This window comes from Scleropages formosus, chromosome 24 (genome assembly GCF_900964775.1).
Source record: "Scleropages formosus chromosome 24, fSclFor1.1, whole genome shotgun sequence".
Taxonomy (NCBI): domain Eukaryota; kingdom Metazoa; phylum Chordata; class Actinopteri; order Osteoglossiformes; family Osteoglossidae; genus Scleropages; species Scleropages formosus.
Window position 1 is genome coordinate 13181091 of NC_041829.1, and position 24704 is coordinate 13205794.

Consider the following 24704-nt stretch of genomic DNA (forward strand, 5'->3'; position numbering starts at 1 on the left):
CGAGGACCCGGGGGTGTGTACGGAGAAGGAGGGGGGGGGGGCTTGGAAGGGGGGTCGGATCCGCTGGATACAAAGTATCATTTTTTTTGAAGCGCCGTCTCGTGCGGAGTGTCGCGTGCAGCGCGAGGCTGGGAGCTGCTGTTGGACCGCGCGGACTAGTCGCGTTGACAGGTAGGTGAGTGATCTGCGCGTTTATTGTGTCCTTGTGATCCGTGTTATTGTTTGCAGTGCGGTGGGAAGCGGCGGGGGAGGGCCGAGGGGGGGGGATTTCACAACACAAGAGTGTGTGCTGCTCTTACTCGCCCGTTCCCGCAGGCTGCGGTGTGTTTCTTCAGCACACACACACACACACACACACACACACACACACTTATAATATGCTGCAACGTGCCGATTTGTTACCTTTTCAGTTCACATCGGCTACAGAAACAGCTACCGTTATAATATGCCACATCATGGCTAAAATAATTAATAATTTCGTTACAGAGGGGTTTAAATAAAAGCTTATACATCTGATTTTCAAATAAGTAGAGATATTAGAAGATTGTGTTTCACCTCATTGTCATTGATCAAAAGGCCAGTCGGACATATTTCACGATATGCCCACATCGTCTGTGGATCCTGCATAATCATTATATGTCCCGTTATTTACTGCAGGAGGTGGGGATGTTTTGGGGGATTCTGGGGTCTGACACTTTTCAACACACACTGATGTGAATAATATAAATAATGATATAATTGCACAGGTCCAAAAAGTCCAAAAGCAACACTGGATTTTCATTATATTAAACCGGCTGGTACTGGTACTGGTATCAAAGGAACCTCTGAATTCACCATCCATTCCTTCGCTAAATCTGTGTGTGTTTTTGGGTATGGAGGCATATGGGTGACATGCTTGTTAAGAAACTAATGTGCCAGGCGATGGGCTTGGATATATTCTTATTTTTTGTGCTTCTGTGTTTTTGCATTCCCATCCTGGATGTGTCCCCTCCCCCCTTCGGCCTTGCACCCTGCGTTGCCAGGTTCGGCTCCGGTTCGCCGCGACCCTGCTCGGGACAAGTGGATTCGGGCTCTGTCCGTGTGTGTGTGTGTGTGTGTGTGTGTGTGTGTGTGTGTGTGTCTGTGTTAATATCAAGTTCCTTTTTGTAGCACTGATGGCTGCAATGTGTATGAGGACTCAGCTATCCCACAAGGCCAAGCAGAAGAAACATCATCCTGGAAATTTACCTGATTCAGGCATCTGAATCTTGCTCTTTTTGAAAACGTTGTGTTTTCTCCTCCGATGAGTTGCAAACATTGGATACGGGGCCACGTTATATTACGCTGATAACCATGTTTATTACTCACCGAGTTTCTTTTTCGGTTTGCCATACTCAAGGTACATAGATCAAGGTACTTACCCTGAACTGACAACAAAAATTACCAAGCTGTATGAATGGATAAATCATTGTATGTAGCGTGGTGTATTAACCTCATACCCTAAATTGCTTTAAAAGAATGGTGTAATAAATGTAAATGCAAATTAAACATGCACCCAGTATGGTGTGTTTTTTCGAGAAAGGATGTCAGTATTATGTTTTGTGTGTTCCCATGTAGTGGTTTTAACTCCAACTGGGTTAGTGGAACGCTTTTCTAAGAAGCATGAATTTGACGGAACCTCGCGTTGAACTTTGTTTTTTAACTCATTCCGGCCATAGGTACGATGCCAAGTATTAACTGAGAATAATCATTCGCTCCCTTAACCAAATCTTGCTTACCGCGGCAGATGTGAGCCCCTTGCAGTCTTAACACGGCTGAAATTGTACACAGTGATTTAGGGTGATGGGTGTGATTGGAGCCCCTGTAGGGACTTCAACCCACAGCCTCCTGGGGTCAGGGATCAGTGTTTTAAACGCTTGACACCCTGCTTCCTTCACCCAAGTGCTGGCATAAAGAGGGGAGTCTGTAATGTGACACCGCTGATGAATATGGATGGTGGGGAAAGGGGTGCTGCCAACACAGAATAGCCTTTCCGGAATCTGTGTCTGTGCACCTTTGGCAACACCGCTCAGCCGAGGTGCATTGTGGGTAATATTTACTGCATCGGTGCCCAGAAACTGGTGAAGGTATTGTCAAGGGCAGTGAACTGCATTGCTTCACTTTTAGCCTTAAATTCTGCATAAGAGTAATCTTCTATATTTTGATTCTGCAGTCAGATTTTAATTAATTGTAAAGGCTTGTGAACTTAAGCAGACGGAACAAACGGACCTTGTGGCGGCTCTGTCATTCTGCATCTTGTGATCTTTTTCATAGTAAAGCTGCCGTTATTTTTTGTGTGGGACTCGGCAGCTGCCCTTCCCAGCATGCCTCGCTGATGTGTGTGTTTGAGGCATTATCCTATCGATGGGCAACAACCCACAGTCCTTTGTATCCACTGGTCATCATTTGCATAGTATACAGTATCACTGATACGCACACACACACCTGAGGGTTTGGTCATTTTAAATGTTACTGGGCTCCGGGTGTTTCTTGCACAGAATTGCTGCTCAATGAGCTTCTTTAATTGTTCCTGCCCCCATTTCTGGAGGCCTTATGACAAAGAGGTTCCCCCTCCTTTGTTTATCCCCCTCCTTCCTCAAAGGGATCTGGGCGGAGCTCTGGTGTGTTTCCCTGTGGGATTATGGCATAGCACTATCCAGAGGCTATCCAGGATTACTTTAATTAATCTCCTCTTTTCCATATGTTCTCCCCCTGGATTCTAATATGGAAGTTGTCATGATGGAACTTCATCTGAATAGTTTTTTTTTCCCATCTGAGAAATGTTTAAGAGAGCGTAGTGCTCTCCAAATTTATGCCGATGACATATCAATGCCTATTTATGGCGGCACGGAGGCACAATGAGAAGCGTTGCTGTCTCACAGCGCCTGGGTGGTGCGAGAAGACATGGATTCGGTCCCTCGTGTTTGGAGTTTGCATGTTCTCCCTGTGTCTGTGTGGCTTTCCTCCAGGTGCTCTGGTTTCCTCCCACAGTCCAAAGACATGCTGTTCAGGTAGATTGGTGACTCTAAAATCACCCATAGTGTGTGTGTGTGTGTGTGTGTGTGTGTGTGTGAGAGAGAGAGAGAGAGAGAGAGTGACAGAGGGAGTGTGTTCCACTGATGTATGTATGAGTGCCCCAGTGTAAGTAGTGTATCCAGCAGTGTAAGTCACCGTGGTGAATAAGGTGTGGCCTGATAACACTAGATAGTGTTCACTGAAAACCACTGTGGAAAAAAGCATCTGTTAAATATGTAAATGTATTTCATGCGCAGTATCCTACTGCTGTTCATTCACTGTAAGTAGTTTCTCTAGTTCTCACGCAGTATTACAGAGCTGAATATGGTGTTTTGCTTTATGCACGTCCGCAACAATGCGCAGTATGTGTGTCCAATAAGGCAGAATCACAGCGCACTGGACTTTTTTCTAAAATGTCATAGGCTTTAGCACATTTCAGACATTTCAAAGTCTTTCATCAGCTATATAACTTTGCTGCAATGCCCCTACTTGAGTTAAATCTCCTTCGACTACCACCCGTGATATCTTTCTCTGCTGAATTTATTATTAAATGATTTAATTGCTTAGCAGATACTTCTAATTCAAGTACCTTGCTAATGGGTACACATAGCACATAGTGTCCTACTGAAACTTTGTAGGTGAAGTTTTGATCATAGAAGTAGTTGTTATATATGTATATATACTGTATATATCTAGATACATACCATATATGGTCATGCTTCCTACATAAAATATTAAAATAAACACATCTAAATCTGAAATCTTTAAAAAACAACAAATAATTATGATTTACATGACTGATTCTTACCTGCTTAGTTTAACCAATGCAACTTGAGGTTTATGTATTTTTGTACCTGCACTACTTTTGTTTTTCATCTGCATGCATTATTTATTCTAAAGCATCACATGTAATTGGTTTTTACATACCTTTTATGTAAAATGAGAAATGTTCGACCTGATTAAATGAAAATTTTGTGGTAAACCTAAAGAACAAATGGGGTTCACGTAGTTTTAGTAAGCACTTTGTGTATATATATATATATATGTATATGCGCGCGCACACACACACACACACACAGTGTGGTCCAGAAGTGTGAGACTACTTGTGGAAATGCCTCTGTACCTCCAAGCTTTTCAAGAAGTACTTGAAGAGCAAAGAAGAGCAAGGAATATTGACTGTCATGGACTTTCCCCACAGTCACCTGGCCTCAACCCCATCGAATGTTCATGGGGTCATTTGCAGACCGAGGAAGCTGAGCATTCGATAACATCGCAAGATACTGGAACATTCTCAAATCAAGCTGGGACAGAATGCACCATTAGCTTTTCCAAAAACCTTTTCAGTGATTTCCAGCTTGAATACATTGCTGTCATTAAAGTAAAAGCGGAACATATGAAACACTAAGAAATTCTGAAATTCATGTAAATTCTTTCCAAAGATTCTACTTTTCACTTAAGTTGTTATGCTGATAACTCATACTGAGACATTTTGTATTGAATTACAAAATAATGCAGAACAGAAGCATTTCCACTGGTGGTCTCAGTCTCCTGGACCCCACTGTAAATATACATGTATATGTATGTATGTATACATGTCCAGAATTAACTGTGCTCTCATTTTTTTGTCTTTTAGATTTTTAGGAGAAAACTTCGTTTGGATGCCCAGAACATATAGCTCTTCTGTATTTCAGCATGAATCGAAATAAGCGAGAAAAGGAGTTCTACAGTTTGGACGTCGGTGACTCAACTTTTACCGTCTTGAAACGCTATCAGAACTTAAGGCCCATTGGCTCAGGGGCACAAGGAATTGTTTGGTAAGTAGTACGATGTGAGAATAATGAATCAATGTGAAGACAATTTCTTGTATGCTTTTGAAGACTAAATGAGAAAATCTGTATAGAAAGTAGAAATGACCTAAGCATGAAGTAAAACCTATCAATATTGATCTTAGAATACAGAGCAGTTGTATTTCTATGAATTATTTGTCTGATGTTATGAGATGCTGTACAAGACCCTACTATGATTTATTTTTCAGTTATCTTCAAAATACACCTTTAAGTCTTACAGTTTCTTAACCATTACTCTGCATGTTTGTCCTTTATATTTTGAATAATATAATGAGATGTTAGCCCAACTGGCCGTGCACAGCACGTATTATAGAATTGAATGTGTGACGCGGGCAGCTTTCTGTTTGTTTTCGTTCTTCAGCTCAGCGTACGACCACAACCTCGAGCGAAACGTGGCGATTAAAAAGCTCAGCCGTCCGTTCCAGAATCAGACCCATGCCAAGAGAGCGTACCGAGAGCTCGTGCTCATGAAGTGCGTCAACCACAAAAACGTAAGACCCTCCTGCTCGCTCCCTTCTGTGACACCTGGCTAATTCATCTCAAATTAAATTTGTTGTTCACCTTTTTTAAAATCTGTTTATTCCTTAATATCATCCATCGGGTTGTCCGGTGTTATAATTATGAATAAACAATAAAAATGACCATTTTTTTCTGCTTCCCCAGATAATTGGCTTATTGAATGTATTCACACCACAGAAAACCCTTGAGGAATTCCAAGATGTGTAAGTGTTGTATTTTCCTCAAAAATGACAAAAAAGCAGATTTTAAAGGCCTGTGAGAGTAAGGAACATGTTATTGCCACCATCTCCCCCCACACCCTACCACCACCAACCTTGTGCGCCACTAGGTACCTCGTGATGGAGTTGATGGATGCCAACCTCTGCCAGGTGATCCAGATGGAACTGGACCACGAGCGGTTGTCCTATCTGCTGTACCAGATGCTTTGTGGGATCAAGCATCTTCACTCAGCTGGGATCATCCACAGGGTAGGCTGTCTTCTCTCCCCTCTTCTTACTTCTCTCTATCAAAGTATGAAATTCAAAAGGGCGGAAGGGGCCTAAAATTTATCATCCATTTTGGCGCATGAAATATTTGTAAAGACCACTTTCTTTGTAGTCCTTCTGAATGTGTGATAAAGCCGTGGAAAATGCTATTTAACTGGCTCCGTTAGTAAAAGCACTAGAGAATTGCCGCAAGGAAGAATGAAAGAAAAGGCTGAGAGCACAGGATGCTAATTCTGGCTCCGGAGCTCGTAGTAGATTTGAAAGATGTCCGAAAGGTTTACTGTCAGCGACTCGCCGGCTGAATGACTCCACCTGAGAGCTTCTTCGGCTCTTGACTCTGCCTGTCAGGATCTGAAGCCCAGTAACATTGTGGTGAAGTCCGACTGCACCCTGAAGATCCTGGACTTTGGCTTGGCGAGGACAGCGGCCACAGGGCTTCTCATGACCCCCTACGTGGTGACGCGCTACTACCGTGCCCCCGAGGTCATCCTCGGGATGGGTTACCAAGCCAACGGTCGGTGGCCTGTGAGCTTCGGCATGCGCCATGTCCCACGCACCCCTAGCGTTATGCATGCTCAGTCCCCCAGGGTATCCCCACAGGTGCACGGACAAGGGGAGGTGGTGGTACTTGGGTTACCTGGGGTTCTCTTACCCATCACAGTTACCCAGGGTGATGCTTGTAGGCAAAGCCTGTGTGTTGAGGGAAGGTCAGGGATTCCCTGTTGAGCCCATTCACCCTCTCATTGAATTTCATTGATCTGTGAACAATTAAGAACAGAAAACACACATGAATGTTGCATATGCAGAGCCCTGACGACTATCTCATTCTTCTCAGCAACGAAAACATCTGTTGTATCAATAAATCCTCTTCGAAATCCTCCCTTCCACAGCCTCACTCACAGGCAGGCTTTGCTTATATGCTTAAGGGGTCATCGGTATGTGGAATCCTCAGGGTTACTCGGTAAATGCCCAAGGTTCTGCAGTCACGAAAGCATGCTCTCCTTCATGTGTTCGACACACACATTTTCTGCAAGAATGCTCTGCATGCGTGGATGCTGGACTTCACATTTCCAGACTGTTGAAATGCTTTGAATAGCTTGGAAAAATTTGGCCTCAGACTAAATTTAGATTTATGAAAAATAAGAGTTTTAAAAAAAAAATGCCTGGATTTTTAGATAAGCGTGAAACGCCCTAAACATTAGCGTCACTAAACTGAGACCGAAACATTTCCCGCTCACTTGTTGCTTTGCTTGTGTTCCCCTGCCCACCCCCCGCCTCTCCTGCCTCCTGCTGGCTCTCGCTCTTAGTGGACATTTGGTCTGTGGGCTGCATTATGGCAGAAATGGTTCGCCACAAAATCCTCTTTCCAGGAAGGGACTGTATCCTTGGGTTTCAGATTCCTCTTCTGTGATTTCGGATTGTCACCCATCTATGGAAGACTCTTTCTTGACCGATTCTGATGGGCAACAGTATTACAGCCACTAGTTTTGAGAGGAAATACATAAAGCAAGCAGTACAGGTTGCATTGCTCTAGGCATACAGCCAGCTTTCAGCTTTTCCTCTCTATGAGGTCTTACAGGCAGTAGTGCTTTGAACAGAGTTAACCCGAGGATAGCTCAATAGAGGCTTTTGAAATAAATTCTTCTGCATTTTTGACTTCCCAGGATAATTATGTAACTGTTCATGCTGCATAAATGCTTTTCCTTTTACCATCGTGAATTTTAAAATCTGCAGAATCCTTGCCTAATGTGGGTACAGCGACAATGGCTGCCTTGCACGGGGTTAGGGAACTGCTGTCGAGCACATTGTACCGCAAGTGGACAGCATTTTAAAGTTCCATCTGCTTGTTCATCCCATACTCCTCGTGGGAGAGATGGCACAAGGCCGTTTCACTGGACCGTTCACCGGGAAAAACTTTTTTAATAGCTGCAGCACACCGGTCAGCCGTTTCGGAAAAACATTTCCAGAAAAGTACTGCATGTACTCAAGAACAGGTAAATTTTGAGTAAAATGCTTGCAAGCTCTTGAACTGGTTTGCAAGTTCAGGGTGTGCATGCGGACAGTTTTCAGCATCGTAAGATGACCTGTTGTAAGCATGCGAAGACTTTCGATGCATTTCTGCCATCGCAAAACAGCCGCCGCAGGCCATCCGATGCCAGTGTCTCGGCTGTATGCTAAGATGAGTTGTAAACCGCTGCCGTTTGATGCTTGTCAAACTTGATAACCCCCTGAAAAGAAATCTCACTGAAATAATTTTATTTTCCCCACTCGACCTGTGGCTTGACACTGACAGGGTTTGCATGCCGGTCAAGTTCTGTGTTCACTAGGCACCCATCGCTGTTTGTCTGTTTTTTTTTTTTGTTATTATTTATTTTTGGTTTTTGGTTCTGCATGTTAATTCCATGTCATGTCATTTTTCAGTTGATGTCTGGTCTGTTGGCTGCATCATGGCAGAAATGGTCAGAGGTAGCGTGTTGTTTCCGGGCACCGATCGTATCCTTAACTTGTACTCCATAGTGTTTGTGTGTTTGCGTGTGTCTGGCCTCCTCACCTCCCCATCAATGTCCTTTATCAAATCTGAATCTGCACTAGCCGATTCTGTAATTCGCTTCCGGGGCAATACAGAAAAGAGTAACATAACAGAGGGTAATGGTAATAGACTTCTGCTGATGTGGTATACCTTATGGAGTACACCGATCTGTATCAGGATCAGTAGGTAGTGATGTTCGACAAAATTCCATGTATGTTAAATTATTTGGGATTGCAATTTTAGAAGATAAATACAGGTGGTCCCCGATTTACGATGGTTCGACTTACGATCTTTTCGACTTTACGGTGGTGAGCTGGCAATAGGCATTCAGTAGAAACCGTACTTCGAATTTTAATTTTTTCCCAGGCATGCGATATGCACCGAGATACTCTCTTGCGATGTTGGGCGGCGATCCCCCGAAGTGTATTAAATACATTTTCGACTTACGATATTTTCGAATTACGACGGGTCGCACGGAACGTAACCCCATCGTAAATCGGGGACCGCCTGCACACACGGTGAACTGTACATTCTTTAGAAGTGTGAAAAATCATGTGCTAAGCTCAGGTTTTGAAGCTCTTTATAACTATAGATAGGAGATAGTAAGAAAAGAGCCGTGGTGCATTGTATTAAATTATTAATGCTTAGTTTATTATTATTTGTTATTAAAGGATATTTAGCTTTCTGGGTGTTCTCATTGTAAGTCAGCTGCGTTATGGAGCATCTCAGGAATGAATAATCATGAACACGGCTAATGCTAATTTATTTAGCTGTTTTATGATGTATTTATTTGCTGGCTTGGCTCTATTAGGAGAAATAATGAGAATAGCAGTCTTTATTTTGCCGTTTATGGGTGTCTCCCATGTGCAGCGTTACCGCTCTCGTACTGTGGTACTGTGTCCTGCCACGAAAGAGACGGTGACTTGGTCACCGAGAGATGTGCACGCTTAACGCCTTTAGGCCCCTCTGAGGGCCTGCCCAGTGTGTTGTGCTTTTACTTACATGTTGGACCCTAGACATTGACCAGTGGAACAAGGTGATTGAGCAGCTGGGCACTCCGTCTCAGGAATTCCTCATGAAGCTCAACCAGTCGGTGCGAACCTATGTGGAGAACAGGCCACGTTACGCGGGCTACAGCTTCGAGAAGCTCTTCCCGGACGTGCTGTTTCCCCCAGACTCGGAGCACAGTAAGCTAAAAGGTGCGTGCGTGTTTTAAATAATCCTACCTGCTTAAAGATTTCTTTTTCTTTAGTCGGGGAAGGGGTTCGTTGTTTGGAGTCCATGTCTTTATTTGTTTTAAATCACTGCAGTGACCTGGCATCCTATTTAGGGTGTATTCTGCTTAGTTTAGCCCCCTGTATTTCTGGCATAAGCTCTGGACCACCTAAGTAGTTGTCGATAATGAGTGAGTAGGTTTTTAAATGCCAACATTTTTCTTGCAGCAAGCCAAGCTAGGGACCTCTTGTCCAAAATGCTGGTCATTGATGCATCCAAGCGGATATCTGTAGAGGAGGCCCTCCAGCACCCTTACATCAATGTGTGGTATGACCCGGCTGAGGTGGAAGCGGTAGGTAGTTCGGGGGTGACAAACCTTTCAGTGACACCAGTATGTGGTCCACCTTAGTTGACCACAGGTGACCTCACTCTTATATCCTTAGGCCATTGGTTACATCAGACTCATGGCCTGACCTGAGCATCACAGCCAGCCTCTTGAAAGAGGACATTCCCTCCACTTTAAAAATTGGAACAATTAATAGCATTTAAAGTGGAAGGTCCCACACAGCTAATGTGACTTGAATTACTGGTTCTGTTTTCCAGCCATTGCTTCTGTACTGCAATAAGTTTGAAAGATAGTCGTTCTGACCTTCATGGTGCCCTGGGTTTCAGAATGACCTATGACCTATTGAATCCTGTTTTTTTCTTGTAGCCCCCGCCACTCATTAGCGACCAGAAGCTGGAAGAGAGGGAGCACACGGTGGAGGAGTGGAAAGGTGCCCTTTTACCCTCCGACATTCTGGAGGCAAATCTGAAATGCACTCAGTACACTTGAGCACTCCTTCCTAGACTGACAGATTAAAGGAAGTTTTTCCATCATAAAACCAGATTCAGTTTTTCTGGTAGGATACTGCAGAAAAAACTCCCATCAGCAGTAGTGCTTTACCTCCATTTTTGTAATCATGGGAAAGACAAAAGATATAGGCAACCAATACTGTCATTTATACCGTATGGCTGCATGGCGGCACGGTGGCACAGCGAGTAGCGCTGCTGTCTCACAGTGCCTGGGTGGTGTGAGAGGGCGTGGCTTCGATCCTCGCTCAGCCTGTGTGGAGTTTGCATGTTCTCCCTATGCCTCCATGGGTTTCCTCTGAGTGCTCTGGTTTCCTCCCACAGTCAAAAGACATGCTGTTCAGGTTCACCCATAGTGTGTGAGTGACAGAGAGTGTGTGTGTTCCACTGATGTATGGATGAGTGACCCATTGTAAGTAGTGTAAGTCGCCTTGATGAATAAGGTGTGTGGGCTGATAACACTACACAGAATTCACTGGAAGTTGCTTTGTGTCTGCTAAATAAGTAAATGTAAATGAATTCTCAGACCAATATTGTGATCCAGTGTAAACACACCGATCTTGTCTCTTGCGATGACTTGCATATCACAGTGATTTGCTGTGATCTTGCTTGTCTTTTGTCGTCCGAGCAGAGCTCATATACAAGGAGGTCCTGGACTGGGAGGAGAGGACCAAGAGCAATGTGATCCGAGGACAGCCGACGCCGTTAGGTTAGTTAAATGGTTTTCCCTCAGCAGAGGCACAAATATGACTGGTTTTAGTGAATCTTGGTTACCGTGTTTGTAAGTCTGTTTCTCTGTTCATTGGGAGGCTGGCCTGGAGTTTGTGAGCTGGCTGTAATGTGTGGACTAGAATACAGGTGGTACTCGATTTGTGATGGGGTTGTTTCGCAAAACCCATTGTAAATCGAAAATATTGCTAAGTCGAAAATGCATTTAATACACCTAATACACACCTCTGCGTGACAGACCGGGAGATGCGGATCGCTGCCGCTGCCCAGCATCGCGAGAGAGTATCGCACCGCATATCGCTTGCCCGGGAAAAAAATCAAAATTCAAAATTCGAAGCGTGGTTTCTACTGAACATCTATCTCCAGCTCACCATCATAAAGTCGAAAAAATCGTAAACCGAACCATCGTAAATCAGGGGCCACCTGTATATCAAAGAAAGAGTCCTCTCTTTTTTCTAATTTGTGCAATTTCTCTTGGGATTACATTGATAGTGTCTCTCTCTCTGTCTGTCTGTAAGTAAGGTAGCCCTTGAGGGTTACCTTGGTTACTAAGTGTGCACGGGGCTGAGTTTAGTTGCAGATGTTTCAGCATCTTGCAAGATGACTTCATCAGTGCATTCGAAGTTATGAAAGAGGTAAGCGGTGCGTGCAGCGTGTTTAAATAGGTTATGGGTGACATTGATAGGTGGATGGTCGTGATTGGTAGATCGGTTACCTCTGACCTTGACCTTCCGCTTTTGACGCCGTGGGGATTCCTGGAAGTTCACATCCAGCTGGTTCTGGCGGGGATCCCCTGTGTGCATTCCTTACCTTGCGTACCTGATTGGACTGTAAGCTGCGTCACTGTCCGCATGACTCTTGATTGAGTTTGATCTGGAGAACAAGGCTTCCAGGAATTCCCTACTTCGTCTGCAGCTGGTCCCGGTGAGAATTTTCACGTTGTTCCAGTTGAAGGGATGCCCTGTGGTTTCTTCATGTACCAGTACGAGTGACAGCGAGTTGTGTTTCCTCTCTGCCAGCTGGTGTTCATGCATCGGCATCGGCGGTTTTCTGCTAGTTTGTCCCACATACTGACACAGTTGCTACATTGCATTTTCTAGGTCACGTTCCTCTTATCGAGCTCAGCGTTGGTTTACTCCTGGTTCGAGAGCGTGGTCCGCAGTGTTATCTGGTTTGTGAGCCAGCGGTATCCCATGTGGGCGGAGAAGCCAGGACGTAATCTCGGAGATGTTCCAGATGTAAGGCAATCGAATCTGCCGTATCTGTTGATATGTCTTCAGCCACTGGAGATTTGCCATGAGCACATCTTCTGACAAAGCTGCATGGGTAGCCGTTCAGTCTGAATATTTCATACAGGGGTTTCTGTTCAGTCCTCTCTGTCCAAGATCACAGTCACACACCCCTTATTAGCAGGGAGTATCATTACGCTACAGAGCGTGTGCAGGGCATCCTGTTCTTCAAATGAGACCGTGTTCAGTGGGCGGTTTTTTCTGATAGCTGGTATAACAGCCTGTTGGATCCTGGCAAATTTTCTGTCTGTCCGTCCATCTATTTGTCTGTCTGTATGTCTGTCTATACATGCAGAGTGGTGATAATGTGTTTGTAAGGATTGTGGATGAGGGTGTTTTTTCTAGAATCTTCTGTCATTCGTGGTGAGCGTTGATTTGCTGCTTGGATAGAGGTGTGTAAATACCTTTCAGGTTATTATCTTGCTGGCCACTGCAGCATCCCGAGAGGCCCTGGGTCCTTCTCACACCTACAGAGTGTGAAATTGAAGCAACTCAGAAATGTGTCTTTTGAGAGCTGGGTGTGGGGAAGGTGCTGGACTGCCATGTAGCTGGAGTGTAGATGCTGTCAGCACCTCCTATATATATATATATTTTCCCTGTCAGCACCTTCTATATAAGAGATCACGAACCCTTCAGGTGTGGTACATTTCTAATTTAATCCTTTGTTTCTCATAGCACAGGTGCCGCAGTGATCAATGGCTCCCAGCCCTCATCATCATCATCCTCGTCCGCCAATGATGTGTCCTCCATGTCCACCGATGCCACTCTTGCTTCTGACACGGACAACAGCCTGGAGGCCTCAGCTGGAGCCCTGGGCTGCTGCAGATGACTATCGCCTCGCATTGCTGCCCATCTTTCTCTTCTGTGGTATAGGGTATAGGCCAACCAAAAACAAACTTCCTTTGGGTTATTATTATTATTATTTTTATTATTATTAGTCTTATTTTAATTTATGGAAGGAATCTCAGAACTCAACAAGTTTAAGCACTGAATGTGACTATTTTAAATACAGTTTTGTGTTCTTATCTGCTATACCATGTTACTAAGTTAATTTGTAAAATGTTTTGATGAATATAAATATATTTTTAGGTTTCTTTTTTTAGTTTCCTTCTTTACCATATTTCAACCGATTGCACAGTCAAAAAAATGTTTATTGCATTAGCTTGCTGTATTTAACGCACACGTTTCTTTGGTAGACATCTGGAATACATTTGTCTATAATGCACCGACTTATTTTTGCTCATTACTGGTTCCTTGTAATAATTAAGAAAAAAAAAATGTTTTAAGCTGTTTTAAGGCAATTCAAGATTATACTTGGTTCCTAAGTCTACCGACAGTCTCTCAGGCAGTGTAATTCATAGATTCCTGTTTTTTTTGCTCTCTTAAGAGTCACTCTGTGTTCGCTTCAACTTCCTAAATGCTATGAGAGTGTGTCTTCACACAAAGCCATGGCAGGTCTGCTTTTGGGGTAACTGAGCTTTTTTCGAGCGGAACGTGGCCACATCTGCTATGTTCTTCAGAGGGATCTTGATCGGAGCTTTGGCAAGTTTCCTAGCCGAGTTTTGGAGCCGGGAGAATAGATATCCCTGAAAGCAGCGTGTGATCAGGAGGTGCTGGGCAGGGCTTTGTGACACGCTGTGATTCGCGTTTGAGCACCGTGCTGCGTGATGGACGAAGAAGTTGACGGTTCCTGCAGTTCGTGGTTCTGGACGGTGCTCCCGGCGCACGTCCTGCACGCTGCTGAGATGTGCAACACCACCCAGTTAGTTAAGGCTCAGTGTAACTAATGCTCGTATCAAACATAAAATCATAACTTTTTGTTTCCTCCGCAACATTTTGTAAAAATTTTATCGCCATCTTCCACTTGCAGGATGTTTACATTATAATAAGCGTGTACTGCTTTCCTTATCCGGTTACAACAGAAAATACGAGTTCCAGGGGAAGGAAGCTGCGGTCAGAGAAAGACGAGGCGGACAAAGCACAGGACAAAAATGCATGTACAAGTGTACTAGTGCACTGTAAATCCACTCTGTTCGGATAAAGCCGAATAAATGAAACAAGATGAATTGTCCGTTTAAAAAAACTAGCTATAATATATGCAATAAAGGCATTCTTTCAGAATTCATCATCATCATTATTGTTACAATTATTATTACTTCTAAGTGGAAAGTGCCTGTAGTTCTGATGCTTTTGTTCTTCAAGTTCTAGAGGGTAAAGAGTTCCTGGACAGGATTCCTACTGGTTTTGTGAAAAGAGCGTATATTTTCTCAGTCGTTGATAACTTTTTGAGGTGGCCCTCGTCAAAAGTGGAGTTCTCTATTTTTCTACTGTATTAATTTGCCCCAGTATTCAGAAAGGGATGTTCCGTTGGTGAAAAAAGTGTGGTTCGGACCGTTATGCGCGTGGTACTTTTGAACATTGTCATAAGCGGTTATTAATCACGGTTCTTCTCGTCAGTGTTATATCGCTAGTGGGATTTCACATTGCAGCGTTGAAACACACGTGGTTGGACAGCAGGTGGCGTAGTGGTTAGACCTTGTAATCCGATAATCTTGGCTTCCAATGCCTGCGCTTGCTCTAATACCCTTGATCAAGGTATTGACCCTTTATTGATAGAGTAAAAATGCCCCAGCTGAATGCGTAGGTAAATCAGTGTAAAGTTTTAGGTGCACAGACCTAACATTGTAGGGGGTTCATGGTATGAAGGGAAACGTGTCAGAGTATATGGGACTATTCTGAGTGTGGGAAGGTTGTTTGACAGATGTCTGCAGTGATTTACAGCAATTCAGCGCATTTGTTGTCCAGAGACGTGAGACAATTCCCCGTGCCGCAGTTTCGTGTCGTTAATTTTATTTGAAGTGCTCTTAATTTTCTCACTCTTCCATATCCCTCTGAAGAAGGTAACCAGGTTTTAGTTTAACTTGTTCTTTTTTGCTTTTCAATGGAAAATCTCAAAACTTGTAATAATCACAATTAAAGTAGGCTGAAGATCTACCTCACACTGCATTTCTGCAAGTTCTTGGATACCTTGGTGCCCATACGATTAAGTATAGAAATGTGAACTGCAATTTTCTTTTATTTATTTATTTTTAAAGCGTAATGCTGTCAGGGTTAGGAGACTTCATGTAAGTTTTCTTTCTGTTTTCGTTTTATACTTGTTTGTGTGCAATACCTTTTTGCATATTGTGCAAGCAGTAAACAGTGGATGTAGTCATGTAGATATCTGTATGAAGGCAATTTTTTGCTACTGTCAATACATGTTTATTTTTTCTCCTTTTTTTTATAAATTACAATTTTTTGTGACTTGGTGCAGTCATGATGTAGTCAGTCTTGCCAGCCATCAAAATCTGGAGCCATGAGACAGAGAGGCAATAACGTGCATGGTCAGATAGATTTTGATTATCAGGTGGTAAGGCCAAATTAATAATCATTAAAAATACAAACGGTTGCCTAAATGAGTAAATGTGGTGCTGGTTTCTAATGTTTGCTTGTGTAACCAGCCGTGCAGGTTTTATTTCAACAGCTCTTCTATGTGGGCAGTCGCTGCCCTGGACTACGAAAAGTGCACTATGTGACGGAGCGCCCTGGAGATCCAGTCCAGCAGTGCCAATGTTGAAATGTGATGCAAATAAACAACCGAATTTAATGCTCACACCAGCTGTCTTTGTGAGGTATATGTGGCGATTCGCTGTCTTTTCGTGCAAATGGTTACGGTAGCAGGCGACCGGAAGGAAGGCTATTTTTCACAATGCTGATTTAATTTCTAAACATATCCTAAGCCAATGATAGTACTAATTTGCTACAAAGTGCGTAGAAAAGGCAGTGTGGAAGCAAGTGCTGACCCAGCACTCGTAGTAATCACATATATATCTTCCGTTTTCTTCAATAAATAGCTGATCTACATGAATAAGACTTATAAGGTCAGGTTGTAATACATGCCGCACCCTGACCACGGATTCTGTTTGATAACCTTCTGCATGGAGCTTCGCTGATGAAATATAAGAAGGTATCGCATTCCTACTACTGGAATCTTTCAACACGCGTAAACATTCTGACAGACCTTCCTCCTCAACATAGCCGGGAAAAAGTGTCCATGAATTGAAGATTAACGTCATGCCAACGTGACTTGTTGTTCCTTGTTAATGACAGAATCCAGTTCGTACTCTGAGCCCTAAGTTGAGGTCCTGGCAAATAGTTGGTAAGAGCGTGAAGATGAACACGTCATGATCCAGTCTCATCGACCATCTATGGCCATCATCTCCTCTCAGCATTTACCAATAATGGTCGTAGACCCTGAAAAGCTCTACAGATTTAATTTATGACAAACACAAAATATTTGTGTGTTTTTTTTATTTGCCTCACAGTTATTCGCAATTGTAAATATAAATATTTTCAAAAATCCCATATTAAATCACAGGAATGAAAAAAAGTCCAGATTCCCAATGATAAAGTTCATGAGAGAATCAAAAAGATCTTGGGTTGGTTCTGGATCTGAGAACGTATCATTAAAAAATTAAACAAGTACTCTGAGTGGCACATTTTTCATGGCAACAAGTCATTTCGCTACATTAAAACTCGTCTTGACAGCAAATAAATAGGACATTGACAATGTGAAAAATCAGGTTTCTGTTTTAAAAGGAAAAAAAAAAAAAAAAAAACACATCCCCATGCAAGAACCCGTAAAGGCACAGTGTGACATGAACACTGTTTCTCTTTGATTCTTTGTGATTTCTGGAACGGAAGCCACTCTTTGCCTACTTTATACGCAGACAACAGGGCTAATATCAGATTCCAGATGCTTCTTCGGCAAAGTTACACTTTGGTATTGTATGGCCTTTGTGAGATCACAGAGGCCAGTTATTTAACATTGTTCAACAAATATATACTTTATATTTAAAGAGAAAAGCCTAATTTGGGCCTGATGACCAGAATGAACATGAAGCTGAGGATGCTGTTGCTATGACAACCCAACACGTAGTCCCCCACAGACCTCACCGAACACGCAGTCTGAAACGTGGCTCAGATGTGGCTCGTACGTGCGCTGTGACTGCAGGCGGGGTCCCCCAGGGTAGAGAAGAACCCCTCCATCTCACGCTCTAGCAGCTGGTTGCGGGTCTCTGCGTCCTGCCGCGCCCGCTCCGAATTACGCAGCTTGATCTCCAGGAGGCGCTGTCTCCGGCGCTCCAGCTCTGCCTCCCGTTCCAGCTGTTCCACCTGGGTGTGCAGCACTGCGCTCGCCTCCTCCAACCTGCCCGTGACAGCGCACCTCTCCATTACCCACACCGAAACAGGATGACTAACATTTACTTGAGGTCCTTTACCCCTTACTTAATGGACTAGGCTATACAGTTGGATGTTGAGTGCAAAATGAAAAATTCTGCAAATATCCAAGTGGTACTGGGCTGCTTTTAACTCACACAGGACACCAGCCAGGTTAATTTGAACACAGGTGATTGTTGGGTCGTTAACAGACCCCAGTCACGTGAGTCTCAAGTGGGCCCCCACCAGTCTTTTAGAACTAAAGAAGCCACTTGGATGAGTGGTAAAATGTCTTCAAGAAAACTCATGCAAGTCCAGTTGCCTTTATTTTAGCTTTGTTTTTAGATATACCATGACCTGGATAATTGAGAATCTTCACAGACAACTCACACTCTTGCATATTTGCATAAATCTGATTTTTAGTTTGGTTTTATTCCAGGGTCTTCTGTCACTATATTGTTGTGTGTGTGTAATTTTCTGCAGCATTCCATAAGGTTTGTATCTGCCTCTGTCTGTCTGTCTAAATAATAAAAGCTCAGTGAGGTACAACAGCTATCGTTTCCTGGGAGCAGCTATATTACCTTTTTCTAAGGCCCTTAACCACACATTCTTACATAAATATCCAGGAGCAAAAAGAGGTAAAGAATTAAACTGTACACAGAATAATTCATAATAAGTAAACATTAACAATGATATTTACATCTCATGAGCACGATATTGCGACATTTTTCCGACAGTAAGTCTAACGCACGTGGGCCGGTATGTTGGTGTCAGACCTTTTCTGCTCACAAACACAGATAAAGTAAATGTCACACTGGGCTTTGTGGATGAGACTCTCCAGAAGCAAAGCACTTCAGAAGAATGTCACCCGCTTTCCGGAGCTGTCAATCTGAAGGCCCTTTGCAAGGGGCAGTGGAAAGCGCGTTAAATGTCCCCGGCAATCTTTCCCTCTGCGACACGGCACTTACTTCTTAATCCTGGCCTCATAGCTCAGCTTCTGTTTCCTCAGCTCCTCCTGCAGCTCTTCAACCAGCCTGCTCAGGGCTTTCGAGCTCTCCTCCGTGTCGCTGGACCACACAGCAGCTTTGCTGCTATCATTGGAGCATCCTCCACCGCTCATGTGGATCTCCAAGGCGTCTTGCTCCAGAGGCTGACCCCGGGGCCTCATCCCCAGTCCCGGTTTATCGCCCTTCCTGCCGTTTGCTGCCGAGGGGTCGCTGCCGGAGTCGGGGACCGAAATCTCGCAGGACGAGGTGGACCAGGGCGTGCTGGTCACGCTGGGCACACTTAGGCTGGAGGAGGTCACGTTGTCGTACGTGGACAGTCTCTGCGAGGAGGCCGAGTCCCGGGCGGGCTCTCCCGAGGAGGTGCGCCTGTGGCCCCGCAGGGACGAGAGCCCGCTTATCAGCCAGCTCCCACCCGTCATGCCGGACACGTCCCCGGTGGAGCCACCCAGCTTGGCCCCAGTGCTCCTGAAGGAGCATTTCCAGGCAGGGAGGGACTTGACCTGCTTGCTGGGATTACCTTCGGGTCGAAAGGTGACTGTGGCTGGCGTGCCGACCTGGACGTCCAGCGACGATCCCCCACCCCCGGGGTCCTCTGGACCACTGGAAGAGCCCTTGCTTGTGGCACAGCCGCTTTGAAGATCCTCCTCGGAAATCCAGCACACCATGTTACGGGGCCCCAGGCTCCGTATTTCTGGCTGGGCCTCCTGGGCTTCCAGGCTCTCAGTGTCCTCACCAGTATACAGCCGCTCGTGTTCACTGATCAGCACGGTCATGAGGTGCTGCACCAGGGATGTTCCTGCATGGGAGACAGAAGCAGAGCTGGATTAGACAGCAGCAACTTGTTGTATAAAACCGTTGAAAGAGGAAACACACCTTCCATTATAGTTACAGGGTCCTCCATTCTTGGCCGCAGGATGTTTGGTCCAAACACAGTGGCAAGGTTCTGAACGCTCATTTTGTTCTCATTTGAATGCGTCTGAACTTCGTCGAGGAATCTGAAAAATCAAAAAGGAGCACGGCCATGTCCTCGAGCTACAGAGCGACTCCTAGGGGCATCCCCGGGATATGATATGAGTGCGGAGCAGCAAGGCGCACCTGCATATGTACTTAAGCAGGTTGTAGTTAGCCTGGGGAAGGGTCTTCACCTGCCTCCCCAGCTCCTGGATGCCCTGGTGGTTGTAGGCACAGATATAAGGAGCACATATTCAAAGCAGGAAGAGTTACACTTCAAAGTCTGGTCTGGGTGAGGAGGACATCCCCAGCCTAAAACATCCCTTAAAGTTCTGGACACTGGTGTATGATCATTATGTGGCGCTTGGCGCTGTCACGAGAACCAGACAGGACACTTCAAACCTTCATAGTCTGAACAATATATTTATCACGAGCATGGAGGTCAAGAGTCCAGCCTCATGTCCTCATTGCGGATGGTCCTTGCTGTTACAGGTCCCTGTCCAGAGACTGCTGTACTTTCCTGGGGGTTGTTGTCTCTATTATTGGACAGCAATGTTATTGGACCAAGAAGGGGACACCGCCCCAGGGAAGCCTCTGTCTTTCACCTACCTCTTCTCCATCCTTAGCCAGCAGCTGGGCGCAGGTGAGGAAGTCGTCGTACTTGGCAAAGGGCACCACGGGCTCCGGAAGTTCCCGCAGGTACAGCTTCAGCAGGGAGGCCACCGTGTGGACGTCCGTGTTGCTGCGCGCATGGAGGGGGTGCGGGGGACGGCAGGAGGTGCAAGAGCATGGCAGCCCAAATTAGACAACAGCCAACCATCTAGAGTAGAGAACAGTCCCACCCCCCCCGACCCCCGCCGGCTCCCACCACCGGTGTCTCGGCAGGAGGCCCCGGAGCAAACAAATCAAAATAGTCACATCTGTCACTAGAACAAGGACCGAAGCCAAACCTCCCGCATTCCTCACGCGTGTCCCAGCCAAAAACGGGCAGCACGTCCTGTGCTCTGCTCTGTCTGAGTGAAAATGAGCATCTAATAAACACAAGTACGCTTCACTTGGATATTTACACCCTGGCTCCTCATATTACAAACCGATGAGTTATGAGTTTTCAAAGGTGCACGCATTTTCCGCTTTGTGCATTAAATCATTAACCTCTCATCACTTATCTGCTTTAGTACTCATTATAATTGCATTTCCTTCACATATCTACAACTTCTGCTTGTTGTGGATTGAAGGAATGTGTTCGCACTGCCAGCCAACTGATGACAGTGAAGCATGCCCAAACAAAACAGGAGCATGGGGCCACCTTTATTCAACTCTCTTCCACAGTGTTTACAGCTCCGGTCTGCTGTCCAGAGTGTCGGAGATCATTAACAAGAGCAGAATGTTAAACACATTTACTGGATGAACTGGTCAACAAGCACTACTACACAGGAGTTTATGGAGAAGGGTTTTTTTTTTTTTAATTAATTTTAATTCAGCTCTAAGTTAATGAAAATATTGAAATGAAATGTGTTACAATTTTTTGGCTATGCTGAGATGGCCTGCGGTCCCATCCAGGGTGTACCCTGCATAGCCTAGTACCCTCTACCTTTGGGATAGGCTCTGGCGGTGCCACAATCCTGCTTGAGGATAAGCGGTTATTCATCTGAGTGAGTGAGTATTTTACATTTATTCATTTAGCAGATGCTTTTCTCCAAACCAACTTACAATGGATACTATGTAGTGTTATGAGCCCACACCCCTTATTCACCGTGGTGACTTACACTGCTAGATACACTACTTACACTGGGTCACTCATCCATACATCAGTGGAACACACTCTCTCTGGGACACTCACACACTTAGGGGAACCTGAACAGCATGTCTTTGGACTGTGGGAGGAAACCAGAGCACCTGAAGACTTACACTGCTAGATACACTACTTACACTGGCTCACTCACCCATACATCAGTGGAACACACTCTCTCTCTCTGTCACTCACACACCTTTTATAGCAATATACAAAGTTTTTACACAACTTACCCTACACCTACGTTGAAGGATTGGTTTTCATATCCTTTTATAGGTTGTGACTTAAAAGTAACTTAAAAGTGAATTTAGAGTTATGAAGAAACCGAGGCCCGAAGAGACTTGCAGTCCCAGCTGTCCCAGTTTGTAAGTGGAGAAGCAAGAGCGTAGATCTTACAGGGAATTAGAATTACAATTATCAACAGAATTAGCGTGAAACAGAGCAGTGGCGTGTTCCACCTCACGCACGCGGACTATTCGACGCTCACAACGGACCGAGGGGTCGATAATCATCTTTAAAAGAGACGCGCTGAGTTTCCAGTGCCCGGTCACCTGTCGAAAAGAGGTTTGTCTCCACAGTCGAAGGCCTCCTGGAGATCCTTGACCAGATTGGCCTGGCCCGGCATACGGAAGAGGCCCTCCTCGTGGAGACCGCGCTCCCTGATGAAGTCCACGCACTGCTCCACCAGGAGCGGCGCGAGCCGTGGGCCAAACTTCCTCTCGTACCGCACGGTGTCCTCGAGGCGCTGGCCGAATATCCCTGCGGGAGCACCGAGTGGACGTGTGGAGACAGTGCACTGGTTCAGGACACATTGTGGATGTTTAGCGCCTTGTCTCCAACATGGCAGATGCACAGAAGGTCATGATTCAGCTCTTCCGGAAGGGTCTCTCGTAATGACAGTAAATATATTCACCTTTATTCATTTAGCGTGTGCTTTTCTCCAGAGCAACGCGCAATTATTTACCCATTTATACAGCTGGCTAGTTTTACTGCAGCAATTTAAAGTAAGTACCTTGTTGAAGGATACTACTGGCTGGAGGTGGGACTCAAACCTGCGACCTTTGGAGCCAAAGACAGCAGCAGTAAGAGCTATTCTTGATTCTACCATGATGTACGTTAGACAAAAAGCACGAAACATCCTTATAAGACAGTATCATAATAAAAATAAGATATTAGGTTGCTCAAAACACAAAATTGTAGTAATATGCCTAAATAGGTAAGTAAAACTGTGAAGGAAAGGCGAGGCTGTAACATTTTAAAAGTTCAGGAGTCCCTACAAATCCCAAATAAATGCAAAAAAACGCCCAAGAGACCCCCCCCCCACCACCTCCCGGCTCCTCCTCCCCCCCCCTTCGACTCCCACCCCCTCCCGGAAATCCATCAGCGTCTCGACATTCGCCGGAGTGCCCCGAGCGCGCGCCGCGCTTCCTCCTACCCCGAGACTCCTCGCGACACACTCGCGTGGCGCAGTCGCAGGCTCCATACCGCGCGCAGCGGTCGCGGCGCTGCAACAGACACGAGCTGCACAGCAGCAGCGCGCGGACGTCCGGCACGAGACACATCTCGGGGCTTCCCCCCTTCGGAGGAGGGATCCGGGTCGGCAACGCGCCGTGACACATCTGTTCCCGCGAGCGCCCGGGCCGAGCCGTAATCACAGCTTCTCGAGGAACCAAATACTTAATTCATGAAAGGGCTCGTGCGGGCGAACGGGACGGGACGGGACAGGCACGTGCGGGCTTGTCCGCGCGGGCTCTGCAGCGAACGCAGCTGATTCGGAGCGGCGCTGCGCTACTAGTGCGCGCGCGCATAGACCTCCTGCAGCGCCGCACCGAGCCGCGCGACTCCCCGCGTGTCGCGCTCATCAGTACACTTCCTCGGCGCTGTACTGGGACATGAGTCTTACTGTGGAGGAGCGGCAGAACCGTGCGCCACGTCACGTGCCACGTTCAGTGGGGGGCCTGGGGGGGGGATCCACGACCAAAGTAACAGTCCACACCCACGATCGCTCGTAGTGCTTCACTCGTTACATGATTTTTTTTTTTTAAATTAAACTGTTTTTCATTTTTATTATTAAAATGAAAGTACAAAATTTGAGAAATATTTGTCTGTAGTTGCCAAAAGTAAAAAGATAAGTTCGATTATAATCAGGGACTGTAACTGATTTAAAATAATTTTTTTAAAAAACATTCTTGGGTTTTGTGCGTATATATGCAGTAGAGAATGTGTCACTTGCAATATAAATTTAAATTTCGATTTTTAAAAACTTTTCAAGGTAAGTTTCTTTTTCTTAGTCGTTCAAGAAAGTTGCTCACAGGGAAAAGTGAACTTTTATCTTTTATACTTTTAACTTTTTAAAAGTGAACTGTTATCAGTTTTTATGCATGAATGGTTCCAGAAGTGTGATCTGATATTCCTCTAAGTCATAATAATAAAGACTTAAAAAAAAAAAGAATGCACACAACATTTCACGCTGTCATATCTTTATTGAAAAAAATGGATAAAAACAATCATGTTCGTTGATAGAAAGAAAGTGAACTCTAGTGGAACTTCCTTTATTGGCAGTGACCTCAACCAAATGCTTTGTGTAGCTGCTGATGACACCTGCGCAGCAGTTTGCAGGATTTCGAACCATTCCTCTCTACAGAACTTTCAGTTCATGTATGTTTCTGGAACGTCTGGGTTGAATACCCTAATCCACATCACACCACAGCATTTAAATGGGACTGAGGTCAGGACTCTGACTTGGTCATTATTAAATACATAATTTCTTCTGTTTGAGACATTTTTGTCCAAAGCAACTGCCAATGAACACTTTGTAGTGTTATCAGCCCACACACTTCACTAAGGTGATTTACAATGGGTCACTCATCTGTACATCAGTGTAACACACTCTTGTCAGTCACACACTGCAGGGGAACCTAAATAGCAGGTCATTGGACTGTGGGAGGAAACCCACACAGAAAGGGGTAGAACATGCAAACTACACCGACTGAGCAAGGATCAAACCAATGTTCTCTCACACCACCCAGGTGCTGTGAGACAGCAGCACAACTCATTGTGCCACCATGCTGCTCTAGTCATAGTGCATGACCCAACTTCTTTTGGGTTTTAGGTCACAGACAGGTCCTTGACATTCTGCTGTAGAATTCCCTAATACAATTTTATTCATTGGTCTGTGCCGACTGCAAGCCATCTG

At 45.0% G+C, this 24704-nt stretch overlaps 2 protein-coding genes across 8 annotated transcripts in view; one reads left to right on the top strand and one right to left on the bottom strand.

The window, feature by feature from the left end:
- On the top strand, window positions 1-16141 carry mapk8b (mitogen-activated protein kinase 8b). Of its 5 annotated transcripts, none has more exons than XM_018726523.2 (12): window positions 1-175; window positions 4667-4847; window positions 5242-5371; window positions 5544-5602; window positions 5728-5866; window positions 6233-6398; window positions 8306-8377; window positions 9431-9613; window positions 9857-9981; window positions 10342-10405; window positions 11113-11190; window positions 13180-16141. In XM_018726523.2, the coding sequence occupies exons 2-12, from the start codon at window positions 4726-4728 to the stop codon at window positions 13326-13328; spliced, it is 1287 nt and encodes a 428-aa protein (XP_018582039.1). In that variant the 5' UTR covers window positions 1-175; window positions 4667-4725; the 3' UTR covers window positions 13329-16141. The 5 variants fall into 5 exon arrangements, with proteins under 5 accessions (XP_018582039.1, XP_018582040.1, XP_018582038.1 ...); XM_018726524.2 differs by lacking the exon at window positions 8306-8377 and adding an exon at window positions 7192-7263 and having other exon boundaries at window positions 1-171; XM_018726522.2 differs by having other exon boundaries at window positions 1-171.
- A 719-nt stretch (window positions 16142-16860) lies between these two features.
- The window catches only part of arhgap22b (Rho GTPase activating protein 22b), a 28377-nt gene continuing 20533 nt past the window's right edge, over window positions 16861-24704 (bottom strand). For 2 of the 3 annotated variants that reach the window (XM_029248616.1, XM_018726442.2), the window contains 6 exons: window positions 22060-22267; window positions 20326-20458; window positions 19861-19934; window positions 19639-19760; window positions 18727-19561; window positions 16861-17747 (listed from right to left, as the gene is read on the bottom strand). In XM_029248616.1, coding sequence (XP_029104449.1) covers window positions 17519-17747; window positions 18727-19561; window positions 19639-19760; window positions 19861-19934; window positions 20326-20458; window positions 22060-22267 — 1601 coding nt within the window. In that variant the 3' untranslated portion in view covers window positions 16861-17518. Of the gene's footprint in view, window positions 17748-18726; window positions 19562-19638; window positions 19761-19860; window positions 19935-20325; window positions 20459-22059; window positions 22268-22943; window positions 23479-24704 lie in introns of those variants that run through there. The other variant, XM_029248615.1, reaches the window with a different exon arrangement.